At 35.5% G+C, this 22325-nt stretch overlaps 5 protein-coding genes and 1 long non-coding RNA gene across 7 annotated transcripts in view; all 6 read right to left on the reverse strand.

Moving 5' to 3' along the window:
- LOC100180704 (SLIT and NTRK-like protein 5) overlaps nt 1–3400 on the reverse strand; it is a 5352-nt gene extending 1952 nt beyond the window's left edge. Inside the window, exons 1-10 of the mRNA XM_026834403.1 lie at nt 3320–3400; nt 3006–3129; nt 2624–2794; nt 2233–2454; nt 1962–2083; nt 1365–1510; nt 727–971; nt 475–598; nt 272–420; nt 23–175 (exon numbers count right to left, since the gene is read on the reverse strand). Of these exons, the coding sequence (XP_026690204.1) occupies nt 23–175; nt 272–420; nt 475–598; nt 727–971; nt 1365–1510; nt 1962–2083; nt 2233–2454; nt 2624–2794; nt 3006–3129; nt 3320–3393 (1530 nt within the window). The 5' untranslated portion in view covers nt 3394–3400. The remainder of the gene's footprint in view (nt 1–22; nt 176–271; nt 421–474; nt 599–726; nt 972–1364; nt 1511–1961; nt 2084–2232; nt 2455–2623; nt 2795–3005; nt 3130–3319) is intronic.
- Nucleotides 3401–3731: 331 nt separating this feature from the next.
- Nucleotides 3732–10806, reverse strand: LOC100178335 (toll-like receptor 6). Its single transcript, XM_002130217.3, has 17 exons — nt 10666–10806; nt 10265–10388; nt 9699–9869; nt 9311–9532; nt 8655–8776; nt 7977–8122; nt 7578–7822; nt 7289–7415; nt 7086–7234; nt 6832–6984; nt 6658–6746; nt 6408–6474; nt 6105–6235; nt 5979–6046; nt 5491–5667; nt 5201–5348; nt 3732–4869 (listed from the first exon to the last, which is right to left on the reverse strand). Exons 1-17 carry the CDS (start codon nt 10746–10748, stop codon nt 4764–4766), a joined length of 2328 nt encoding a protein of 775 aa, XP_002130253.1. The 5' UTR covers nt 10749–10806; the 3' UTR covers nt 3732–4763.
- Nucleotides 10807–10972: 166 nt separating this feature from the next.
- On the reverse strand, nt 10973–12453 carry LOC100176020 (hemocyanin type 2 unit a-like). Its single transcript, XM_026834406.1, has 3 exons — nt 12268–12453; nt 11708–12111; nt 10973–11613 (listed from the first exon to the last, which is right to left on the reverse strand). The coding sequence occupies exons 2-3, from the start codon at nt 11900–11902 to the stop codon at nt 11257–11259; spliced, it is 552 nt and encodes a 183-aa protein (XP_026690207.1). The 5' UTR covers nt 11903–12111; nt 12268–12453; the 3' UTR covers nt 10973–11256.
- Nucleotides 12454–13004: 551 nt separating this feature from the next.
- On the reverse strand, nt 13005–13842 carry LOC113474167. The gene is made up of 3 exons (XR_003395821.1): nt 13717–13842; nt 13328–13650; nt 13005–13234 (listed from the first exon to the last, which is right to left on the reverse strand). It is a non-coding gene; the product is annotated as an uncharacterized LOC113474167 (long non-coding RNA).
- A 681-nt stretch (nt 13843–14523) lies between these two features.
- LOC108949420 (hemocyanin A-type, units Ode to Odg-like) lies at nt 14524–17603 on the reverse strand. 2 transcript variants are annotated; one of them, XM_026834353.1, is made up of 11 exons: nt 17051–17603; nt 16879–16977; nt 16593–16712; nt 16369–16530; nt 16202–16308; nt 15993–16134; nt 15724–15919; nt 15531–15663; nt 15235–15456; nt 14949–15124; nt 14745–14892 (listed from the first exon to the last, which is right to left on the reverse strand). In XM_026834353.1, the coding sequence occupies exons 1-11, from the start codon at nt 17124–17126 to the stop codon at nt 14874–14876; spliced, it is 1452 nt and encodes a 483-aa protein (XP_026690154.1). In that variant the 5' UTR covers nt 17127–17603; the 3' UTR covers nt 14745–14873. The 2 variants fall into 2 exon arrangements, with proteins under 2 accessions (XP_026690153.1, XP_026690154.1); XM_026834352.1 differs by having other exon boundaries at nt 14524–15124.
- Nucleotides 17604–18810: 1207 nt separating this feature from the next.
- LOC100175194 (hemocyanin A-type, units Ode to Odg-like) lies at nt 18811–22312 on the reverse strand. Its single transcript, XM_002130461.5, has 10 exons — nt 21948–22312; nt 21794–21889; nt 21553–21672; nt 21329–21490; nt 21134–21240; nt 20931–21072; nt 20651–20846; nt 20351–20483; nt 19897–20127; nt 18811–19556 (listed from the first exon to the last, which is right to left on the reverse strand). Exons 1-10 carry the CDS (start codon nt 22018–22020, stop codon nt 19158–19160), a joined length of 1659 nt encoding a protein of 552 aa, XP_002130497.1. The 5' UTR covers nt 22021–22312; the 3' UTR covers nt 18811–19157.
- Between the last annotated feature and the right edge of the window lie 13 nt (nt 22313–22325).

A 22325-nucleotide genomic window follows, 5' to 3' on the forward strand; every position in this document is an offset into this window, starting at 1 on the left:
AAAACATCATAGCAAGACATACAGCAAACCACTTGGCGTGTATGATTTCCAATTCATTGTTGTCCAAAACCAGAATATTCAGCTTTACTAAGTTCTTGAATAAGTGGTTGGGAAAGCTGGTTAACTTGTTACCACGTAATGTCAGTGTTCTGAGTTTGCTGTTGTGATCGAGAGCCTAAAATTATAATTGTTACTGCAGTGTAGGCCGTGATAGCCAACAAAGGTTACATTTAAAGGTAAAACGTATTTTTATAGACAACTGTTAACTTACCCCAGCAGCAATGACTGCAATTTTGTTGTTGTCCAAACGCAACTCTGACAAATCAGTAAAGGACGCAAAGTCTGTCGCCTGAATGGTTCTAATACTATTTGAAGTAAGACTTATTGTTGTACTGGCTGCAGGCATGCCCTGTGGTACTTCTGTAATGACATAGTTAAGTTTACAACATAGTTAATATAACGAGAAAACCAAACCTTGCAATCCACCATCTGTGGAACTACCATCTCCAGAACAATCTGTGTTGCTTGCTAAACAAGTGCAGTTATAGGGGCATTGACTGCTGTGACGTATACTTAACACAATATCATCTACATTTATCTGGAAAAAAAATCAGATAAATCAAAATTATCTTTGTTCTAGGTCTTTAGAGCAAAATATAAGTAAGTACATATATCTATTTTAAAAAAGAACATATCCAGAAAAACAGATAATTTCATTGGGCTCACCTCATCTGGCTTATTCACAGGGGTGTCATTTGGTCCAGTTGCTTGTGAAACTTTGGTTCCATACTGCAAATAACCCTTAAAATTAGTTGCAGTGCAGTTATAAGTGCCAAAGTCATAAGCTTCAAATTTGTGTATGACTAGTGTGCCATTCTGATATGCTTCTACATCCTTAAAACAATCTGCATTGTAGTAATTGTACTCGTTGCCATTTGGTGCTGTCCATGTGATAGTTGCATGTGGTAATCCTAATAGATTGGTAAATCATTTAATGTTAAAAAAACTAATTCAATACAATGTTATTATTTTATATATATTTTTTAATATTTATACACTTTTATAAAGTGTCCCCACAGTGTCAGCTATTCATACAAGGTAAATTTTATTCTTACAAGGTAAAAAGATGGGACATCTTTAGCACATATTATCTAAATATATGATTGTGTTTCAAACAAATAACAACAGTCCATGGGAGTTGTAAGGATACGTTTTTATACTTTTTTGAATGTTCTTTGGTTACTACCAAATTGGAATAGACTAAAAAGCTATCCCATCTTACCCCAACCTACTATATAACTTACAAGACACAACGCTTAACTGTGTCATATTTAAGTTTAACAGCATATATTTTACCAACTTACCAAGCACAACACACTGTAATTTAAGTGTGTCACCCACATGCAACTCGGTGTTTGGTGAGAGTTGGGTAAAGGTTGGTAGGCCACATGCTGCATTCATCTCCGTGACGGTTGGTAATAATATATTCTGATCCTTTAAACTAGCTGGGCTGGAAAAAAAAAGAAGAATATTGGTATGTTTTATTCATAGTTTCCGTGTTTACTGAAAGTATGTTTTGATAATTCAAATTTACTGGACTAGAATAAAAAACATGGATTAATTTATTATAATATTTTCCGAAAAGTTGTCAGAATAGTCTGAACCTCTGACAACTAAAAATGAACACATGAATGAATGAATGTAACTTACTTTATCCTCGTGTGGCCGGAAAACAACAGTCGTTATAACACGTGTGTTCATACACCTCGTGCCAACTTACGAGTTACCATGTACGTTACTTTGTAAGTAATAATTTTTTTTGATGTATGGCTGATAATTTGGACAACCCATTAGTGTCCGCTTGGTTGGAGCAATTGCGGTTAAGTGTCTTGCCCAATGGCACATACGCCCACAATAGAAGCAGGGATGAATAAATATCAGCATTACATCATCAAACTAACCTTTGACAGGTAAAAGCTTGTCCATGAATCAAATGTTGAAACCATTTTGCACTTTTCATCCATTTCACATGAGGTGTCATTGCGCAATCGCAGGACCATGGATTGTTTTCAAACTTTAATTCCTGATGCATGTTTATAAATTAACACCAACTGACGATTTAATTGACAAAAAGTAATTAACATAATTATGTATATTATTGAATATTTATGAAATTGTAATTAACAATACTTTTTTGACAAGTAAATAATAAAAATATTTAAAAATCATTACCGTCATGAAGTTTGATTTCATCCCACTTATCCACTTATGTTCAAACGTAAACAAATTGTTGCCGTTGAGTCTGAGTCGAGTCAGATGCGACAGATGAGCAAATGCATGAGGATGAATAAAGGAGATGTTATTGTTATGAAGATCGAGTTCTTGCAACTTATCCAGGTCATACAACAGAAAATGTTGAATGAATTCCAATTTATTATTATCAAGTCGCAATACCTGGAACAAGATATTACAAAAAATGAAAATAACACAAATAGTAGGCTGTACAATTCTGTAGACATGGCACCCTTAAGTTTATTAAAATTAAGCCTAATATCAGTATATTTTAAAGATCAATATTTATAGTCATTTTATTGTTTAGAAATTATTAAACACCATTCCACACCTCTAATTTCAAAGGATTCCAAACAAAAATATCATCTGCAATTTTTTCAATGTTATTGTTGCTTAAAATCAAGGTTTCCAGGTTATCAAGATTGTCAAAGGCATGGTACATCAGGGTGGATACTCCATTGGATGACAGATCCAGATTACGCAAAGTACTGGTTTCTGGAATCTTAACCAAAAATAAAAGACAATTACATTGATCAGTCTGGTAAGGGTCCAAAATTAATAAATAATTAAACTAAAAAACAATTTATAGAAACTGTAAAACAACTTGTAGAAAAATAATTCAATATTACTAATAATAAACAAGTTTTTAATGATGACACAAGTGGGTCCCACCATACAAATTGGCCCATGTAAATAGAATGAGTTAGACTTACAGAGGTAATATTCGAAATGTGGTTGTTGCTTAGATCAACACTTTTAACTCCCTCTGGCAATGATGGTGGTATTTTTGTCAAGTTCCTTTCTTTACAGTTGAGAAAATGTTCAGCTTTTATGCACCTGAAACCACAACCATTACTGAACGGTGTACCAAAATTTTTATACATTAATTTAAAGTTGTTTTTAAAACAGTTTGGGAAGTTTATGAAACTAATATAATTCAACAAACAATAGCTTTTTTATAGTTTTACCAGTGTTACTTTTGTTTTGTGAGATAGTAGCTAAAAAGAAACTGGTGTAGTACGCTTACTCTGAAGAAAAGCAACAGCCACACTGTCCATTCAATAAAATGTAGGTGAGGAAACAGAAAATAATTCTAGCCATCTTTATATAATCTGTACACAAAAGAAAAATTTGAACCAAAATTAAAATAATTTTGTTCTCAAACTTAACAAAATCAGGTTTTGCTGTGTACTCTTTCCATTTGTAAATGAAAGTTGGTTGTCACATACAAAGTATCAGTGTTAATGTAGGTATTGTACAATTTGTCATGTTTATAAATAGCCTAATTCTCAGTACACAAAAAACATTCACACGTTTATCAAAATTCTTATGATTCAAGATCCCATATGAACATATGTGACCCTTACCAGGCAGATAAGTTCTTTAATAATAAATAATCTACAATAAAGGCTATACCGTATAACAATAACAAACAAAAATGAAAACGCACGCACATTTTTATTCATCTTACAAGCGAAACGCAGCACATTTTCGAATTACAGCATCAGAGATTCGCCTGATGAGACAGAAAGCCTCGGGCTATTTTTTTACAGTAGATTGAAATTAAAAGCACATGCGCAGGTTGCAGCGTTGCTTCAGCACGTTTTTTACATGTGTGATTGAAAGCACAGGCATTAAGACTTTATACGGACCGATTTGTGCTAAAATAATGAACCAGAAGTACCTTCGTCGAGCGATCGCACTACCTAGAAAAAATGGCGGACAAAAAAGATTATAATACCTATAAATATGAGTGGCACTTCATATGTTACAAAATACACATGGCCGATATATAACACACAGAATTCTCGTACATCAGTGGAAAGTATAAAACTGCCACAAAAGACGCCAACTGAAGATATGTACCAATGATACTTGGCCCAAGGCACGATTGATCACAAACACAATGAAAAGTGTGGAAAGTGCATGGAAAAGATGGGTTTCTGTAAATATATTCACATATAGAGTTGAGCATTCCTTTTCTCTGTGCTGCAACTGATTCAAAATGAGGCGAAGTGATTGTGTTGGCAATACTAAAGCAGTAAGGCGAATGATAGTTATATGAAATATGAATTCATTATTAAAAATATAAGATTAAAAGTAAAACAGTTAGAAAAGGGCAGAGGAAAGTGTGCAGTTGGAAATTCTTAGTAATAAAGTGGGGAGGATATAATTGCTAACAAACCCACAACATCAGTACACAACAAAAATCAACACTCATTTCATACATAGATACATATGCAGTTATAGATTCAAAATATTTCATTTACCATGATCAGTTTACAAGAGAAAGTTACATAAAGTACTGCAGAAGGCTAACTTAAAATCCACTACAAGAAATTTGATGAAAATACCTAAAACAACCAGCTGTCAACCTAAAATTAATTACTTGCTGGCCAATTAAAACTTGTGTAAAAATTCTGTAGAAAAGATTTTTCCTGTTTAATATATTTGTGTGCTGGTAAAATGGTCTAGACAAATGCTTCGGATCCACTGGTGTGGTTGCCAGCAGTGAGAGATCTATGTTCTTCAACTTCATCATTGCCTGGAATATTCCGGTAGCTCATTGAACCGCTCCTAAAAACAAACGAATGTAACCTACTTATCGTTGTGTTGGCACAACATCATAAGTTATAAACTTATATTCTACTTAAGGCTATTATACAAGTTATCTTGCATGCAACTTTGTAGGAGATATTTTTGTGCGCATAATCAATGCAACCTATTGAGACGTAAGTTTATGCAATGACTTGGTAAGCAGCATCAAGCCTTGAACCCAATGGAAGCAGCAACGGAGCTTGAATCCAGTATTCGCTAGCTAAAGGCAAACCACTGAACAATTAAGCCAGAAAATTAAGGTTTATCTATATACTAAATAAGTTATGAAAACAAAAAAAAATGTTTAAACTTGAAGTTGCAGCGATTTTTCTTCCACACATAGAAGATTGCAATGCATATAATTATTCCTACAGCTGCCCCTGCAAACCACATAGCTGTATACGTTCCATTTGGATTACTGCTGCTCTGAATGTGGACATTAATTGGTTGATTTGTTTCTGCAAAGTAGAACACTTGGTAAATAGAAAGAAAACGAATAAAAATATTTTTCAAATACAAAGAAATCTTTAAATAGAAGGAATTTTTAAATAGAATGAATTTTTTTAACTAGAAAGAACTTATAAAAGTAGCAGGTTTTACCTTCAGCTGGATTACAGAAACCCCATGTATTATCACTGTCAAAGTTAGCAGTTGTTGCACACCATAAGCGGTTGTCTGATCGCCCAACAGTAATACAAGTGCTGTAGGAGCTTTTTTTGTATTGGAAGGGAAAATGACACACAGCGCCATTTGCATTTCCTTCAATGGTGCGTAATACTGCAGAGAAAAATTAGTAAATAACAAAGCATATTTATTGTAACATACAATAATAACTTTATTTGTCTTTTTGATTAAGGTAGCGAAGATTTAAAAATATTTTAAAAATGAAAACAGGATATAGCGACAAAACAACAGTTGTTAAAACACTCTTACAGTAAAAACAAATTTTCATTTAGTTGGAAGAAAATAAGCGTGGTAGCCACACCTAGCAGATAAACGAGCCATTTATGTTTAAATATTATCAAGCAAGTCTTTTAATAGAAACACAAGTGCGCGTAAAGGTATATAGTATATAGATATATTCATACCCGGACATGAGACACTTTCATTAAAATTAGTTAAAAACATTCCATCCAGTTTAGCAGGAAATTCGCATCTGTAAAACATAAGTCAAGCTTACTAGAAAGAAGTGTTGTTGAAATATTGTTACTTACTGAATCCCCTCGCCAAACAATGTCTTCAGATTTCTGTTTTGTTTCAGATAGTGTCTCAAATCATTCATACTGCATTGACAATCGAAAGGATTCCCGGCGACAAATATTTTTTGAATAACTTTTTGATCCATCTGTTTATGACAAACATGTTATTGATTACATTTCAGAAAAAATAATGACAAACTAGTGAACATGTTTGACCGATTCAAAATTCTGAAAAATGTGGACTAAATGACTTAAGAGAGATACTAACTTGAGAGATACTAACTTGGGTAATGTCTTAAGGACAAGAGAGATACTAACTTGGGTAAGATCTTGTATAGTTTCCAAACTCAGAGAAGTAAGAAGGTTCTGCTCCATATGAATAAACCTGAAATTAAAAACCATTGATCAAGCATAGGAAAGTAAATTTTACAAACACTTTAACCACAAATCAATGACTGCTTATAAATATATTGATCCTCGTTATATTTTAATGCTGCTGATTGCTGACCGTTAAAGTAGATATAATCTTTAACTTATAGGGTGGGCAAACCATGCAGAGATAACGAACCGTAGGGCAGTGAGTCCTTGGAATGCGTGAGGTTGAATGTTGGTAATTTTGTTACTACGTATGTACAACCATTGTAGTTTATTCAAACCCTGTATTAGAAATGTGAAGTAATTAAGAACGATATTGGATAAAAAACAGCACAGCATGTAATAATAATAAATTAACAATACATACAGCAAACCACTTGGCGTGTATCATTTCTAATTCATTGTTGTCCAAAACAAGAATGCTCAGCTTTACTAAGTTCTTGAATAAGTGGTTGGGAAAGCTGGTTAACTTGTTACCACGTAATGTCAGTGTTGTGATTTTGCTGTTGTGATCGAGAGCCTAAAATGCATGCTGTTATTTTTATGCTGTCACTGTATTGAAAAAGTATATGCTGAAGTTACCATTACGTCAGATTTTTTTATGGACAGCTGTAAACTTACCCCAGCAGCAAAGGATGCAATTTTGTTCTTGTCCAAACGCAACTCTGACAAATCAGTAAAGGATGCAAAGTCTGTCGCCTGAATGGTTCTAATACTATTTGAAGTAAGACTTATTGTTGTACTGGCTGCAGGCATGCCCTGTGGTACTTCTGTAATGACATGGTTAAGTTTACAACACTGTTAATGAAACGAGAAAACCAAACCTTGCCATCCTCCTTCTGTGGAACTACCATCTCCAGAACAATCTGTGTTGCTTGCTAAACAAGTACAGTTTTTGGGGCATTGACTGCTGTGCTGTTTAATTACCATAGTATCTTTATTTACTTTGGTCTGCAGAAAATTGAAGCTACTTAAAGATTAGCTCAATAAGAAAGTTGAAGCTACTTTATTATGATACTACACTAATGAAGAATTTGTAAATATTCACTATATAAATATGTAACCCAAATGAGTACAGATATATCCACATACTTCAACCTTTATTGGGCTCACCTCAGCTGGCTTATCCACAGGGGTGTCATTTGGTCCAGTTGCTTGTGTAACTTTGGTTTTATACTGCACAGAACCCTTAAAATTAGTTGCAGTGCAGTTATAAGTGCCAAAGTCCTCAGTTTTAAACTTGTGAATGACTAGTGTGCCATTCTGATATGCTTCTATACCTTCAAACCTATCTGCATTGTGAAAATTGTACTTGTCTGCGTTTGGTGCTGTCCATGTGATAGTTGCATGTGGTATTCCTGAGCGAATAAATGAAAATATAAATGTCACTTGCTTGAATATGTATTCAGTAAAAAAAGATTACAAATGCATTTAACTTAAGACCAGCATATTTCAGTTTAAAAACATATATATATATATATATATATATATGTATATATTTTACAAACTTACCACTCACAACACAACGCAGTTCAATGGTGTCACCGACATGCAACTGAGAGTTTTGTGAGATTTGGGTGATAGTTGGTAGATCACATGTTGTATTCATCACCGTTGCGGTTTGTGATAATACATTTCGATCCTTTAAATTAGCTGGGCTGAAAAAATATGAAATGTAACAGTGGTAACTTTCCACATTTGTCAATCACAAAACTGGTTTAATATCTAAATTACAGTGATTGGACTAGTTTATACTAGAGTTCTTAAAACAAGACTGTTACATAGCATTAGAACATATTGTTGCCATTTAATTGAGCTGTTTTTTTTAAATTAAATTTTTTAATTAGTTACAGTATTTAAGCCGAACCGGAGCTCAAAAGTGTTTTTTTCTATGGGCGCATGGGTAAAAAAGGGCAGAATGCCGCTCCTGTTTGTGATTGCTATAATATTGCATGTGAAAAACTATTGAGTGGTGTATAACTGTAAACCATGTGTTCTGTTTGATTTTAATTGGGCGATTTTCAAATAAACAGCAATCTATTCTCATACACCTTACTCCCTAATTACGTCAATAGCGATCGGGCACATTAAAGCTTAGCAACCTTATGTTTTACTACAGCAAAATCCTACAAAATAATGTATGTTCTGGCTAGCTTTCTTTAAAAATTAAATATCATTAATAAAACTAACCTATGACATGTAAAAGCTTGTCCACGAATCAAATGTTGAAACCATTTTGCACTTTTCATCCATTTCACATGAGGTGTCATTGCGCAATCGCAGGACCATGGATTATTTTCAAATCTTAAATCCTGAAACAAACACAATTTGCTGAACGACATTTCTTGCAATAGTATTAGCCATAAAAACACAAAGATGTTTAAGCCAGTGTTTTAGTTCTAGTAAAGGCATGTGTCTTTTAATTTATAAGCAATAACAAAAAGTCCACAACAATATTTTAATTAAGATATTTATTTAATCTTATTTTCGTATAGTAGTGAATGATTAACATTATTTTGATATTGTACACCAGACCATGACAATAATTGGACTTAGACCACTGTTTCTCAACCTTACACCGATGGTGGCCCTTTTCAATGACACAAAGGGCTTTACTTAAAAAGCAAATGCAGTCAATATTGAAATGACCAGATTTTCTTTTTAAGTATGCTTTAAAAGAGGCCATTAGCAGAAGTATGCTCATAGACCCCCAATAAATGCTCTGTAGTTTTATTTTCAAGGTCATTTTCGTTCTAAAGGTTACTTTCACTTGGACTGCAATTATTTTTTCAATGAAAAAGTTAAGTACACAGCTATTCATTTTTTACATATTTAAACACCATTACCGTCATAAGGTTTGATTTCATTCCACTTATCCATTTATGTTCAAACGTAAACAAATTGTTGCCGTTGAGTCTGAGTCGAGTCAGATGCGACAGATGAGCAAATGCATGAGGATGAATAAAGGAGATGTTATTGTTATGAAAATCGAGTTCTTCCAACTTATCCAGGTCATACAACAGAAAATGTTGAATGAATTCCAATTTATTATTATCTAGTCGCAATACCTGGAACAAGAAACAGGATATTATATTATAAAATAATTTAATATTAAATGGAAAATGGTATACAATTCTTCAGACACATTACTTTAAATCAAATAGGGTATTAAAACTAATGCCTAAAATATGTATGTTTTATTAATGATATGTGGTTATATACATGATTTTACACCTGCAATTTCAAAGGGTTCCATTCAAATATATCATCCGTAACTCTTTCAATGTTATTGTTGCTCAAAATTAAGGTTTCCAGATTATCAAGGTTGTCAAATGCATCATACATCAGTGTTGATACTCCATTGGATGAAAGGTCAAGGTGGATCAGACTGCTAGTTTCAGGAATCTTGAGCAGAATATATATATATATTTTCAGGAATATTTGTAGAAATTAAACTGGGTGACCATATTATATTAACTATCACTGCAGCAGTTTTTGGAAATTAAATATTTGCTGCAGGAAGTTATAAGTCCGTGGCATGACACATAAATTTGCCACATAAAGGTAAACATCTGAGGTTCACAAAAGTTTCCACACTGTTACTAGCAATGAGGAGAAAATAAAACTGTTATGTTACACAGATAGGAAAACACCTTGGCTCAGTTGGTAAAACATGTTTTATAGTATGTCTTGATAAATTATTATGGCAAAATGTTTTACACAAAAAAAACAGTTAAACTTTGCTTGGTCAAACATTGCTTCATATTATTTAAATTATAAAATCTGAACGAAGCCCTTACAGAAGAGACATTCGAAATTGAGTTATTGCTGAGGTCTACAGTTCGTACTCCAGTTGGAAAAGTAGTTGGTATCTTGTTTAAGTTTTTCATTTTACAGTCGTATACAAAGTCGCTGTTAGTGCACCTGAAATAAAGTACTAATAATATCAATCACTATAAAATGCAGAAAGCATGCATGATATTACTGGTAGCTGTAATAAAAGAGTAAAAATGGATTGAAATGTATATTTTTTAATGTTTAATTTCTATTTTTAGTAAATTGAATAAGCTATTAATGGACTCTGCATGTGTTGCTTTTTTAAATTACTTTCAATTGTGTTAACTGTAAAAACAGGTCATTTTTTTGTTACATTATTGTTTGCTATTATAAATTATAATTTAACAGTATTGCATAGACATACCCTTGTATTCCTTGAGCCAGGCAACTAAGAATTTGTCCATTTAATAAAATGTAAGAGAAGAAACACAGAAAAATTCTGGTCATTGTCACCAGTAAAATAAACTTATAAAAAGCAACACTCTAAATTAAAAATAAATCGTATGTTAATTTCTGTTAAATTACAACATTTCATGTCCTGTTGCCGAACTTCGTTTCTTTCAGTTAAGTTTAGCTCGTTTTAGTTTAGTTCCTACATGGCGCAACACTATCACGTGACTAAGATAATATTCTAATCTGCACGCTATGTTTTAAATGGAAAACGAAATTAATTGGTTACAGTTGTGTATTAAACTTTTCACATAACGAACAAACAAACCACGCATTCACGAAGTGAGACAATAGCTTCCTGTCTCACATGACCTCAGACAGTGAAACCTCTTACAAAGCACAGAAAGTCGGATATCCAAACATCGACTGAGTCACCAGACACAAGGTGTTGGCCGAGTCGCGGTTGTACAAACATCGCTGGTGCAAAATATGGTCCCACTAAAGTTGAAACACCGAAAAACAATGCAAAATAATAAACTATTTCTATGCAGCAGATTAGCTAAAATCACAAAAAGAATTTCCATCGACTTGATGTAACACCAGTTTCACATTCACGTTCGGATACAGCAGTGTTTTTATCAATCAATCCTAAACGGTTATCGAATGTTGAGGTAAATGAAGCTTCATCGTCGTCCCAGTTGAAACGCGTTAACTTTTCTTTCATATCTTTAAGCAAATCTCGCCAGGATTTGCCAGCAAGGTCAAAGTTATCGTAGCGATATCCGAAAAGTTGTTCGTAGTAATAACTGCCAATCGCTGTCCAAACACCAGATCTTCCAGTTACAGGGTTCGGATTCATCGTCTTGTTGCAAAAGGGGGAGAGTGGCATACTCATTTTAAACGTCATTTCTTCACTGCTTATCTGAATGTTGAAACAACTGATGATGAACAAATGGGCTACCAGTATACTATTGCTACACTTAATGAAATAAAACACTTATTGCGTCTAAACTTACATTTTTATACCCATTACCAACGGAATAAAGTGACCAATCCTGAATATCAAGCTCATCCCGGATAAGTTTGAACAGCGCAAATATTCTGTCTATTTGGCTGTGATGTAACAAAAATATCGGATCCCAGGCTGCATATTTGGTGGTTGGCATGCCGTATGTGCATTTATTAAAAGTGTAATCAACGCACATACACATATGGATCTGCAATAAAACAATGTAGTTGCCATAATTGTTTCGTATTTTTTTACTGTTTTACCGCTGTTTTACCTACTTGATTGTGAGGTCCATCTTCTATTTGCTTGTCAAAAAATTGAAAAGTGTTTGATAAAAGCCCTCTGATAACGCCTCTTTTTAGGAAATCAGTATGCAGAACGCCACGTAAATCGTACGATCGCTGATTTTCCCTGTAAAAACAGGTTTTACTGCAAATGTGTATAAAGATATTTGTTTGAAATTTGTATGTTATGTATATAAAGATATTCACGTTCGGAATTTGGATAATATGTGCCAAAGCTGTCCCATCTTACCCCAGATTAATAAATAAAGTTAAAAAGCCTCACAAAGGAAAAGGTAATTCCTCCACTGGTTCGTGACCATGTATCACCGATGAATAGAATGGGTTAGGAAACACTTCTCCCGTTTCAGGGTCACTAAATGTTGGTGTCCCTATAAGAATCTGCAAATCTTCCCAATTTCCCTCAGTCCAATCCCAAAATGGAATTCCAAGTGTTTTGTTGCGAAGATATTTGTTGATACCTATACTCGCACGGGAGTGAGAGAGATCACATTATAAGAACCGTTTATATTATTTAGCGTCTTGAAAGTATAAATTTTAGCAATATGCCAATATTTACTGAAATAATAAAATCGGGACCAGTAACAAAACCTGTCTCTGCTTGAACTACGATCAAGCGATGCCATGCGAAAAACCTCACATCATCATGCCAGCTACAGTGCCCGTGTTCATGTCCTTCAATATTTCGGTACCAGGGACATCTGAAAGGCCACCCATGCCAACCAATAATATTCTGAGGGATGAAAATTGTTTAAAAAGTAGAAAGCATTTTCGGTTAAAAATACAGCTTACATTGTATCCTTTTTTACTCTGATCTTCTTTAAATCGAGCCATTGCTTGTACGATATCGAACATTTCATCGTCAGACAAATCACGGATATTTTTCCTTACTACAAACGCTTAAAATAAAAAGATAAGTCAGGAGACCCATTACGTCACAAAAAGAAGGAACTATTCAATGGTAAAAATAACATTATGATTGCAGAAAAATGAAACGTCAGTGGATAGCAGGTTTCTTAAAATAGCCAAACAAAAAGTGCGCAATATAATCACGGACGTTTGTGGCTCACGTTTAGTTATTTTGCTGCATGTTCTTGATTGACTTCCAGCGCCTACGCATCTTCCTGTCGCATCTGCTGCATGTTTTGTACGACATCGTCTGCTTCGTGTTTCAAGTCCTCCCCATTCTGTGCTCAAACATGACGTCCACGACTCCCATGGTGTCCATGAAGCTATAACACCAATAAACAAGTTATATCGCTGCAATTACAGTATAAACTAACACATTCATCACTACAAACACATTACATTTCAATTCACATTACTTTTTAGGCAGCTTATTCTATCTTTTCCAATTCCATATCCTTTTCGACACGAGCACCGACAACAGTTATCATCGTACCTTATTCGATTGTGCTGGCATTGTTCTGAGCATTCAGTTCGATCTGCAGACAAACAGCTTCCACGTTTTGTTTCATGAACCGGACTGACGCATCATAACCGGTAACGACATTTCTTATACTAAGTAATGATACGGACCACAATGATATGGAACATATACCTGCTGTGCTATTACACCATGCTACATCTTGTTTCTTAGTATCCGCGTCGTAAACCGTATGTGCGTCTTCTTCTTCGCCATTTTCCACTGTTAAAACAGGGAATCTTAATTAATTTGTTCACACATAAGGCAGCAACGGCTGTGTAATTATACCTGTTGTATTTTGTTGCAACTCAGCGTGGAATTCGGCGGCGTAAATTCTACACCTTAGGCATAAAACCCACAAGAGTATGAACATACAACACAGTTTTTGACTCCAAATACTCATAGTCATCGTGTCGATTCGATAACATTTACATCTCTAGGTCATTATTATGTTTCTTTGAATAACATTTTAATCTGAACACAGAAACGTTGTCTATTACATACCGTTAAGATGTAAAGCGTCATTACTCTACATTCTACACAATGCTGATTTTCCTTTCTTGCATCTACTAGATTCTGATTAGAACTTAGACCAACGAACGCCTTCCGTTAAAGCACTTCATCCGTTGCACCGTTTATATCCTGCGCGCGCGTGACGTTCTGGCCGATTCAAGTATTTATATCGCCTGTGTCTGTTTTGTTTTATACTGGGATAATATGGCTGAACAGAAAACGAATTAGCAGCTTATGTATTTCGGCTAAAACAACAAAACTATATGTCTTAAAAAAATGATGTGTATGTATATAACCTAAACTCAACCTAAAAATACTACAACCAGAAAAAACCCAGATAAACTCTCGGAAGATGGGACACCTTATTATTCTTTATAAAACCGGATCTTTTGATATTATGTGCCAAAGGTGTCAAGTCTTTCTGCCATCCTGCTGCATATGTAAAAAACTCGGCCTCTAATACATAAGTAGAACAAGTCAGCACCGAAAAAAACAAAAAAATCATATATGTATTTTAATGTTTAACAATCTTTTACCGCTTCGAACTGTGTTTAATATCCGTTTCTTTAGTACAAGAAAATAACAAATGTTGATACCCATAAAACGTATCAAGTGAACAACGGTAAGATTAAAAACACAAAATGGTCAAAATTAGAAGACTGAGCGAAAAACATAAAATTCTGTGTAACTTTCATTCTGGTTTTGGAGGGGTGAATCCATATGTTTAAAATACATACAAGTTAGTTCATAGGCCTTCTTGGTGCAGCAAACTAAAGTTTAGTTAAAACTGCCCTTGGGGCAAAAATTGTTCGTTTTTCCCGACGCATACCTTGGTGCCGCTCACAGGATAACTTGTGTAATTCGTTATTAAACCCAAGCTTGGTTTTAAAAGAGAAACGAACGGAGCCGAGTCTTCATCCCAATTCGGACGCTTAAATTTCAACTTCATGTCTGCAAGTAGAACTTGCCAAGGTTTTCTGTCCAGATTAAAGTTATCGTAACGATACCCAAAGAGCTGTTCGAAGTGGTAACTGCCAGCGGTTGTCCAGGTGCCCTTTCTACCGGTCACGTGGTTTGGGTTCATTGTGACATTGCAAAATGGCGAGAGAGGCATATTAAACTTAAAATAAACGTCTTTTCGCAGATTTTCAACACTTTCTTTGGTAGAACTGACTTGTGTCGCCTACGTAAAAAAAACATAATTTGTAGTAAATGTTTTTTCACACGAGTTTTTTTTATTAAATTTAGGTTTATATAATAGAACATGTTCATAAAACAGACGCTGTTTGTTACCATTTTGTATCCATGAAACATTCTTTCTTGTGTCCAATCTTGAATTCCTAGTTTTTCCCGTAAAAGTCGATACAGGGCATAAAGTCGATCCATTTGGCTGTGGTGTAGTAGAAAGGCAGGGTCCCACGCTGCGTATGGAGTTGTAGGCATTCCATAATGGCAGCGTTTCTTTTTGGATGTCGCATTGACGATTTGCGTTTCGTTACAAAAGCAAACATGTATCTGTGCCAATAAATCGTTTTTGTTTTAATTTTTAAGTTGCATTATGTGAATAGGCATATACCCTTTATTACTACCTGGTTATGAGGATTTTGTTCCAATTGTAAATCGAAAAACTGGTAATTGTTCGCCAGCAAAGACCGGATTGTACCCCTCAGCATGTAGTTGGAAGCCAATAAGCCTGATATTGACATACCTCTTTGAGCGTGTCTGTAAACGAATTAGGAAATTCAATATTTATTAACAATTCGGATACCAATACACCAGTACACAGGATATGGGATTCCGTTAATTGGTTTGTGTCCTGGCATAACAGAAGGATTGAACGGGTTGGGGTAGGTTTGGTTGATATAAGGATCATGGATGGTTATGTTGCGAAAATAAAACGGAATATCATCCCAATCACTTTCCGTCCAATCCCAATATGGAATTCCCAGCGTCTTGTTCCGAAGGTATTTATTTAACCCTGAAGTTGAAACAGAATGTTAACAAATGCCAACAACGAATGTAAACATAAGATTAAAAAAATGTAATCTTGCCCATTTCCAGCTGGAGTGTAATTAATCGGTGCCATGCACAAAATCTCAAGTCAGTGTGCCAACTGCAATGTCCATCCTTATGTCCAGGAAACTTTTTGTTCCAGGGGCAGCGGTATGGCCAGCCGTGCCAAGATATTATGTTCTATAAACATAAAGCAAATGACCGATTGATTTATGCTTAATTAAGTTAGTTTGACTTCAATAATTACTGTATATCCATTCGTGGAGTTGTCTTGCTTAAAACGAGCCAATGCTTGCAAAATATCAAACGTTTCTTCTTCTGTCAAGCTCCTTATATTTTTTCGAATGATAAATGCTGGACATAATTAATAACCAGTAATTTTCTAGGTGTGACTTCTTATTTTATTTGTCTTACTTTTAGTTATTCTGCTGCATGTTCTTGATTGACTTCCAGCGCCCACACATCTTCCTGTCGCATCTGTTGCATGTTTTGTACGACATCGTCTGCTTCGTGTTTCAAGTCCTCCCCATTCTGTGCTCAAACATGGCGTCCACGACTCCCATGGTGTCCATGAAACTGAAAATGGTTTGTTAATACAGCAATCTACAATGTATAGCACACATTACAGATTTTCTAACCTCTAATACAGCTCCGTCTATCTGTTCCAAGTGCGAATCCTCTACGACAGACGCAACGACAACAGTGGTCAGAGTAACCAACCTGATCTTGCTCACAATTTACCCAACAATATGTCCGGTCTAAACACAGATTGACTATTCAGTGTTGTAATACAAAACCACCCTATACCCTGTCACGCCTTGAACCCAATAGTGAACACTGATTACCAAACCACAACGCATTAATTTATAGGTTAAAATTTTAGTCAAATTATTAAGAAACAAGTATGCAATTTTTTTGTCTTACCTGTGCTCATGTCGCAATCCACCCCGTTTATAACGGGTAGAAACGCATTAGATTTTAACTTTTCTTTGTCAAAAGTGACTGCGTAATTCGGCTTATGTTCTATAACAAACAGTCGGGTATTTAGAAATATTATATAAAAAAGCATACATACCGCACTTTTATATTTACTAACCTTTAGCAATGACAAGCAACAGAACAGATTTGAATATACAAACAGAAACAACAAATAACAAGATACTTGATGACATTATAACAAACGCTCTGCAATATTCCCTTTTAGATCGTTTACCATTGGCTATACTGTAAAACTTTTCAACAGCTTAGTGGCAGCAGCTTATACTTTGTATATAAAGTTCTTGGAACACTTCCGCCAGTATTAACAGATTTCGTGTGTAATCCTTCCGCCAGTATTAACAGATTTCATTTTTTCGAATTTTAAAATTTTGTATTTTATAATCGGTACCGCTGGGGTCTAGTTAGTACAGTGTCCAAATTTCAGGTTAGTGGCACCAGTAGAAAGTAATATCTGTATTCTGGGATCACCTATTCACCTTAGTCTGTGTTGCTCAGCAGCGACACATCAGCCGATTCACCGAAGCTTGCCTAAGTAAATCACTGCGTTGAACTTTTCAATTCGCCGTCAAAATGGTCAAATTATGCTAAGAGTTTCTACAAATATGCAGCATATTATGTATTGGTGTGCACAGTATATAGGAGACAATAGTGTAGTGACTTCTTGTAAAATACTTATTTAGTTATTCACCAAGGTGATCCTGGAATACAGATATTATAGCGGCCATTTTCGATACCTTCACCTTGGTGAATAACCAAGGTGATCCTAGAATCACCTTGGTGAATAACCAAGGTGATCCTAGAATCACCTTGGTGAATAACCAGTATCACCTTGGTGTTTGTTTGAGCCGACTAAACTGTTGAGGTTACTAGAGGAACACTAAATAATTCTCTATGGCGTTATACAATACTTTGTTACGCGGGTATGAGTGGCGTGGGATCTATACTCTCAAAATTCGTGTTACTTTACAATCATGTGACTTGTTTATTTACTTGACTCGCATACGGATTTAACTGTAAAACAGATAGGCAACGGACCGACGTCTTATCTGTGACTGTAAATTAAGTTTTTGCCCATAGGTTTTAAATTCGTGTAAATGTGATGTAATCTGTCTATCTCCCTTCCCTAGCCGCTGAGAAAATATTGAACTTGTAAAAAAATTTTTGGAAAAGAAATAATATTTATACCGTGAAAACAGCAGACACAAAATTGCGTAGAAAAAAATGGGTTTATACACTGTTACAAATGTGAAGAGATCATTCCAAATAAAACCGTCGGGTTTATTGTTTGTCTGTGTTAGTGCTACATTCTTCGGTTTCGGTATGCGCCTGGCTGGGGCTATAGATGACCGTCAGCTGCAGCACAGCGTTTACGAAGATTATTACGTCGTGGCAGGACCCACGTTGGCCCAGCCTTGGTTTAGCGCGTATGAATGTGAACGTACCTACTTTATCTTCGCGTGGCCGGAAAATACATATATGCACACAATCGTAGCAACGACGAGCCTTGAACCCATTACTTATGGGTTGACGGGAGGCGCGCTAACCAACTGTGCTACGGGGCCGGACGAAGCAGCCGTATAAGAAGCAACTGCAATCATATACGTCTTGTTCGAACTGCAATCATAAACGGAAGTGGAAAGTTATGCTGTCGTAACGTGTGTGAATTCGTTAATATTCCATACTGTGCGTTGTTCAAAGTAGGGTAACAGTTATAACGTTTGATTCTATAAGGTTGCGCTTGCAGGTCGAGGTATTGGTGCTGGGCTGTTGTCTGCTGTAAGAACTTCCAAGCCAGAATTCCCACAAAACTATGTAACCGTAAAAACGGTGCGTAGGCTAACATAAACTCTCTCTCTATATATATATACCGCTTTATTTCTGTTTTTGTTTTAAACTGAATGACGTAAATGTTCCGTTTTAAATGTGTACATACATAGCGCTAAATATTCAAATGTTTTATACAAGTTAGTAAATATATATAATAGTGTGGGGGAAGATGGGACACCCTTTCATTCCATATTCTCGTCCAATTTGGTTGTAAACAATAAACATTTAAAGAATTATTAAACTGTATGCTCTCGGCTCCCATAGGCCGTTGTTAATTGTTTAAAACACCATCAGGATACTTGGATATTACGTACTAAAAACGTCCCATCTTCCCCAACCTACTATTAATGTTTTTAACATTAAACGAATTACTTTTATTATTTTTTTAAGGGCAGAAAATGCGTATATTTACCGGTGCATTTGTTTAAAGAGATTAAAGGATAACTTGTGGATTTCATTATTACGCCCAAGCTCGGTTTTAAAAGAGAAACGAACGGAGCCGAGTCTTCGTCCCAATTCGGACGCTTTAATTTCAACTTCATGTCTGCAAGTAGAACTTGCCAAGGTTTTCTGTCCAGATTAAAGTTATCGTAACGATATCCAAAGAGCTGTTCGTAGTGGTAACTGCCAGCGGTCGTCCAGGTGCCATTTCTACCGGTCACGTGGTTTGGGTTCATTGTGGCGTTACAAAATGGCGAGAGGGGCATATTAAACTTGAAATAAATGCCTTTTCTCAGTTTTTCAAGATGTTCTTTGGTAGAATTAAACTGTTTGGCCTATAGAAGTAAAAGTAAATGTACATACATGGACTTATGATTCATGTTGGTTGAATACTGTTAAAAAATGATAGTAGGGTATATAGGAGAACAGTAGCACATAATAACCATATATCTTGATCGTGTTTAAAACAATTAGCAACGGTATAAAGTCGGGAGCATAAGGGTTTATAATTCTTTGAACGCTATTTGTGTACTACTAAATGGGACGAGAAAATAAAATAAAAAGGGTGTCCCACTTTCCCCACTCTACTATATGACATTACCATTTTGTAGCCATTAAACATTCTAATTTAAGTTTATATAAATATAAAAACACAGATTAAAAAACATATGTTACCAGAATTTCGTATCCATGAATCATTCTTTCTTGTGTCCAATCTTGAATTCCTAGCCTTTCCCGTAAAAGTCGATACAGGGCATAAATTCGTTCGACTTGACTGTGGTGTAGTAGAAAGGCAGGGTCCCAGCCTGCGTATGTTGCGATGGGCATTCCATAATCGCATATAGGTCTTGTATTGTTGGGAAGAATAACTTCATTGTTCGAATCATTGCAAAAACAACGATGTATCTTTTTTAAATACAGAAAGACTAGCATTATTAACTAAATAAAGTATAAACACTAAGGAAATTACGATTAACTAAAGTATATACCAGATAGAAATTACGATTAGGAACATTCAAAGAATTATAAAACCGTATCCTTACGACTCCCACAGACCGTTGATAATTTTTCTTACCCCACCCTACTATCGGGATTTGGGATAAACAATGATAAATCATCGTTCATTTACCTGGTTATGAGGATTCTGTTCAAATTGGTCGTCGAAAAACTGGTAATTGTTCGCCAGCAAAGACCGAATTGTACCCCTCAGCATGTAGTTGGAAGCCAATAAGCCTGATATTGACATACTTCTCTGAGCGTGTCTATGAAAATATTCAGTAAATGCTGATCATTAATACAAGAAGCCTTAATAGAAAAGAGGATCACTTGCTTTCTAGTAAGAAATATCTTGGCGAGGAACACCGGGTGTGATCTGGTTTATCGGGCGAGAGTTGGCGGTTTACCAAGCAAGGTATTTATAGTGACTTACACAGGATATGGGATCCCGTTAATTGGTTTGTGCCCTGGCATAACAGAAGGATTGAACGGGTTGGGGTAGGTTTGGTTGATATAAGGATCATGGATGGTTATGTTGCGGAAATAAAACGGAATATCATCCCAATCACTTTCCGTCCAATCCCAATATGGAATTCCCAACGTCTTGTTCCGGAGGTATTTACTTAACCCTGAAAAAAAAAACAGAGCAAATATATAACAAAGGCTATATAGAATATTACGGTACGACGAATTTAGACGCGGTGTAGTCTTACCCATTTCTAACTGAACCATAATTAATCGGTGCCATGCACAAAATCTCAAGTCACTGTGCCAACTACAATGGCCATCCTTGTGTCCAATAAACTTTTTGTTCCAGGGACAGCGGTATGGCCAGCCGTGCCAAGATACTATGTTCTGTAAAGCATATGACCAATTGATTTATACTAAATTAAGTTAGTTTGACTTCAGTAATTACTGTATATCCATTCGTGGAGTTGTCTTGCTTAAATTGAGCCATTGCTTGCAAAATATCGAACGTTTCTTCTTCTGTCAAGCTCCTTATATTTTTTCGAATGAAAAATGCTAAACACAAAATTTAGTTGGGTTGGCTAAGATGGGAATCGCCTGCATCTATGTTCTTTGGTCTGCATTAGTTTGGACACTGACTCACGTTTAGTTATGTTGCTGCATGTTCTTGATTGACTTCCAGCGCCTACGCATCTTCCTGTCGCATCTGTTGCATGTTTTGTACGACATCGTCTGCTTCGTGTTTCAAGTCCTCCCCATTCTGTGCTCAAACATGGCGTCCACGACTCCCATGGTGTCCATGAAACTGAAAATGGTTTGTTAATACAGTAATCTACAATGTATAGCACACATTACAATTTTTCTAACCTCTAATACAGCTCCGTCTATCTGTTCCAAGTGCGAATCCTCTACGACAGACGCAACGACAACAGTGGTCAGAGTAACCAACCTGATCTTGCTCACAATTTACCCAACAATATGTCCGGTCTAAACAAAGACTTTGTTTATTTGATACTGAATATTAAGACAAAGAGAGTATAACCAAAGTTAAGACAAACATACTGGCTTAATCTCTTTGATCAAAGTACTAGTTAAAACTTATGTTTACCTTTAATTCTGTCACAATCAACTCCGTTTATAACCGGTAGAAACGCTTGAGATTTTAACTTTTCCTTATTAAAAGTTACTGCGTAGGTAGGGTTACCTTTAAAAAACAATTGATTAACTCAACGCCGATGATTTGTATTTCAACTTTTGCTTACCTCTTGCACGGACCAGGAGAAAACTTTCGCATACCATTAACAGGCCTATGAAAAACGAAAATCTTGAATACATTTTAAACGTCTGCAATCCATGAAAGACTGCGTCTTTGTGCAGGTTTTAACATAAACAGCCTTTAAGCAAATTTTCTCAAGCCTTCCGTCAACCGGTTTTCCCTTCCATGACTCAGAACATGCTTCCGTACTTCCTAACTGTCTCCTATTAGAATTCACTGAAGCAGTAGCTCAGTTTTTGTTTACCGTATACACCATAAATAACCAACTCGTTTCAGTTTTAGATGTCAATACGTGGGACTTTTGAGGATTCATTCCTTGTTGTTTAAGGTTAGAGCTTCAATTTGGTGTATTTCTTTTGGAGAA

This window comes from Ciona intestinalis, chromosome 4, assembly GCF_000224145.3.
Source record: "Ciona intestinalis chromosome 4, KH, whole genome shotgun sequence".
Taxonomy (NCBI): domain Eukaryota; kingdom Metazoa; phylum Chordata; class Ascidiacea; order Phlebobranchia; family Cionidae; genus Ciona; species Ciona intestinalis.

Excerpts from the sequence above, each read along its gene's own strand:
- LOC100178335 (XM_002130217.3), bottom strand. The coding sequence starts at position 10,748 with ATGACCAGAATTTTTCTGTGTTTCTTCTCTTACATTTTATTAAATGGA. Across the intron at positions 7,416-7,577 it reads CTGTGGATAAGCCAGCTGAG|ACCAAAGTAAATAAAGATAC; the intron begins GTGAGCCCAATA and ends AATTTTCTGCAG. Across the intron at positions 6,985-7,085 it reads TTGCATCCTTTGCTGCTGGG|GCTCTCGATCACAACAGCAA; the intron begins GTAAGTTTACAG and ends CATGCATTTTAG.
- LOC100176020 (XM_026834406.1), bottom strand. The coding sequence starts at position 11,902 with ATGTGTATGTGCGTTGATTACACTTTTAATAAATGCACATACGGCATG. Across the intron at positions 11,614-11,707 it reads TTGGTAATGGGTATAAAAAT|ATAAGCAGTGAAGAAATGAC; the intron begins GTAAGTTTAGAC and ends TTCAACATTCAG.
- LOC108949420 (XM_026834352.1), bottom strand. The coding sequence starts at position 17,126 with ATGTCATCAAGTATCTTGTTATTTGTTGTTTCTGTTTGTATATTCAAA. Across the intron at positions 15,664-15,723 it reads AACGGAATCCCATATCCTGT|ACACGCTCAAAGAGGTATGT; the intron begins GTACTGGTGTAT and ends ATTCGTTTACAG. Across the intron at positions 15,457-15,530 it reads AACAAAATCCTCATAACCAG|ATACATGTTTGCTTTTGTAA; the intron begins GTAGTAATAAAG and ends TTATTGGCACAG.
- LOC100175194 (XM_002130461.5), bottom strand. The coding sequence starts at position 22,020 with ATGTATTCAAGATTTTCGTTTTTCATAGGCCTGTTAATGGTATGCGAA. Across the intron at positions 21,073-21,133 it reads ACTCCACGAATGGATATACA|AACATAGTATCTTGGCACGG; the intron begins GTAATTACTGAA and ends TATGCTTTACAG. Across the intron at positions 20,484-20,650 it reads AACGGGATCCCATATCCTGT|ACACGCTCAGAGAAGTATGT; the intron begins GTAAGTCACTAT and ends ATATTTTCATAG.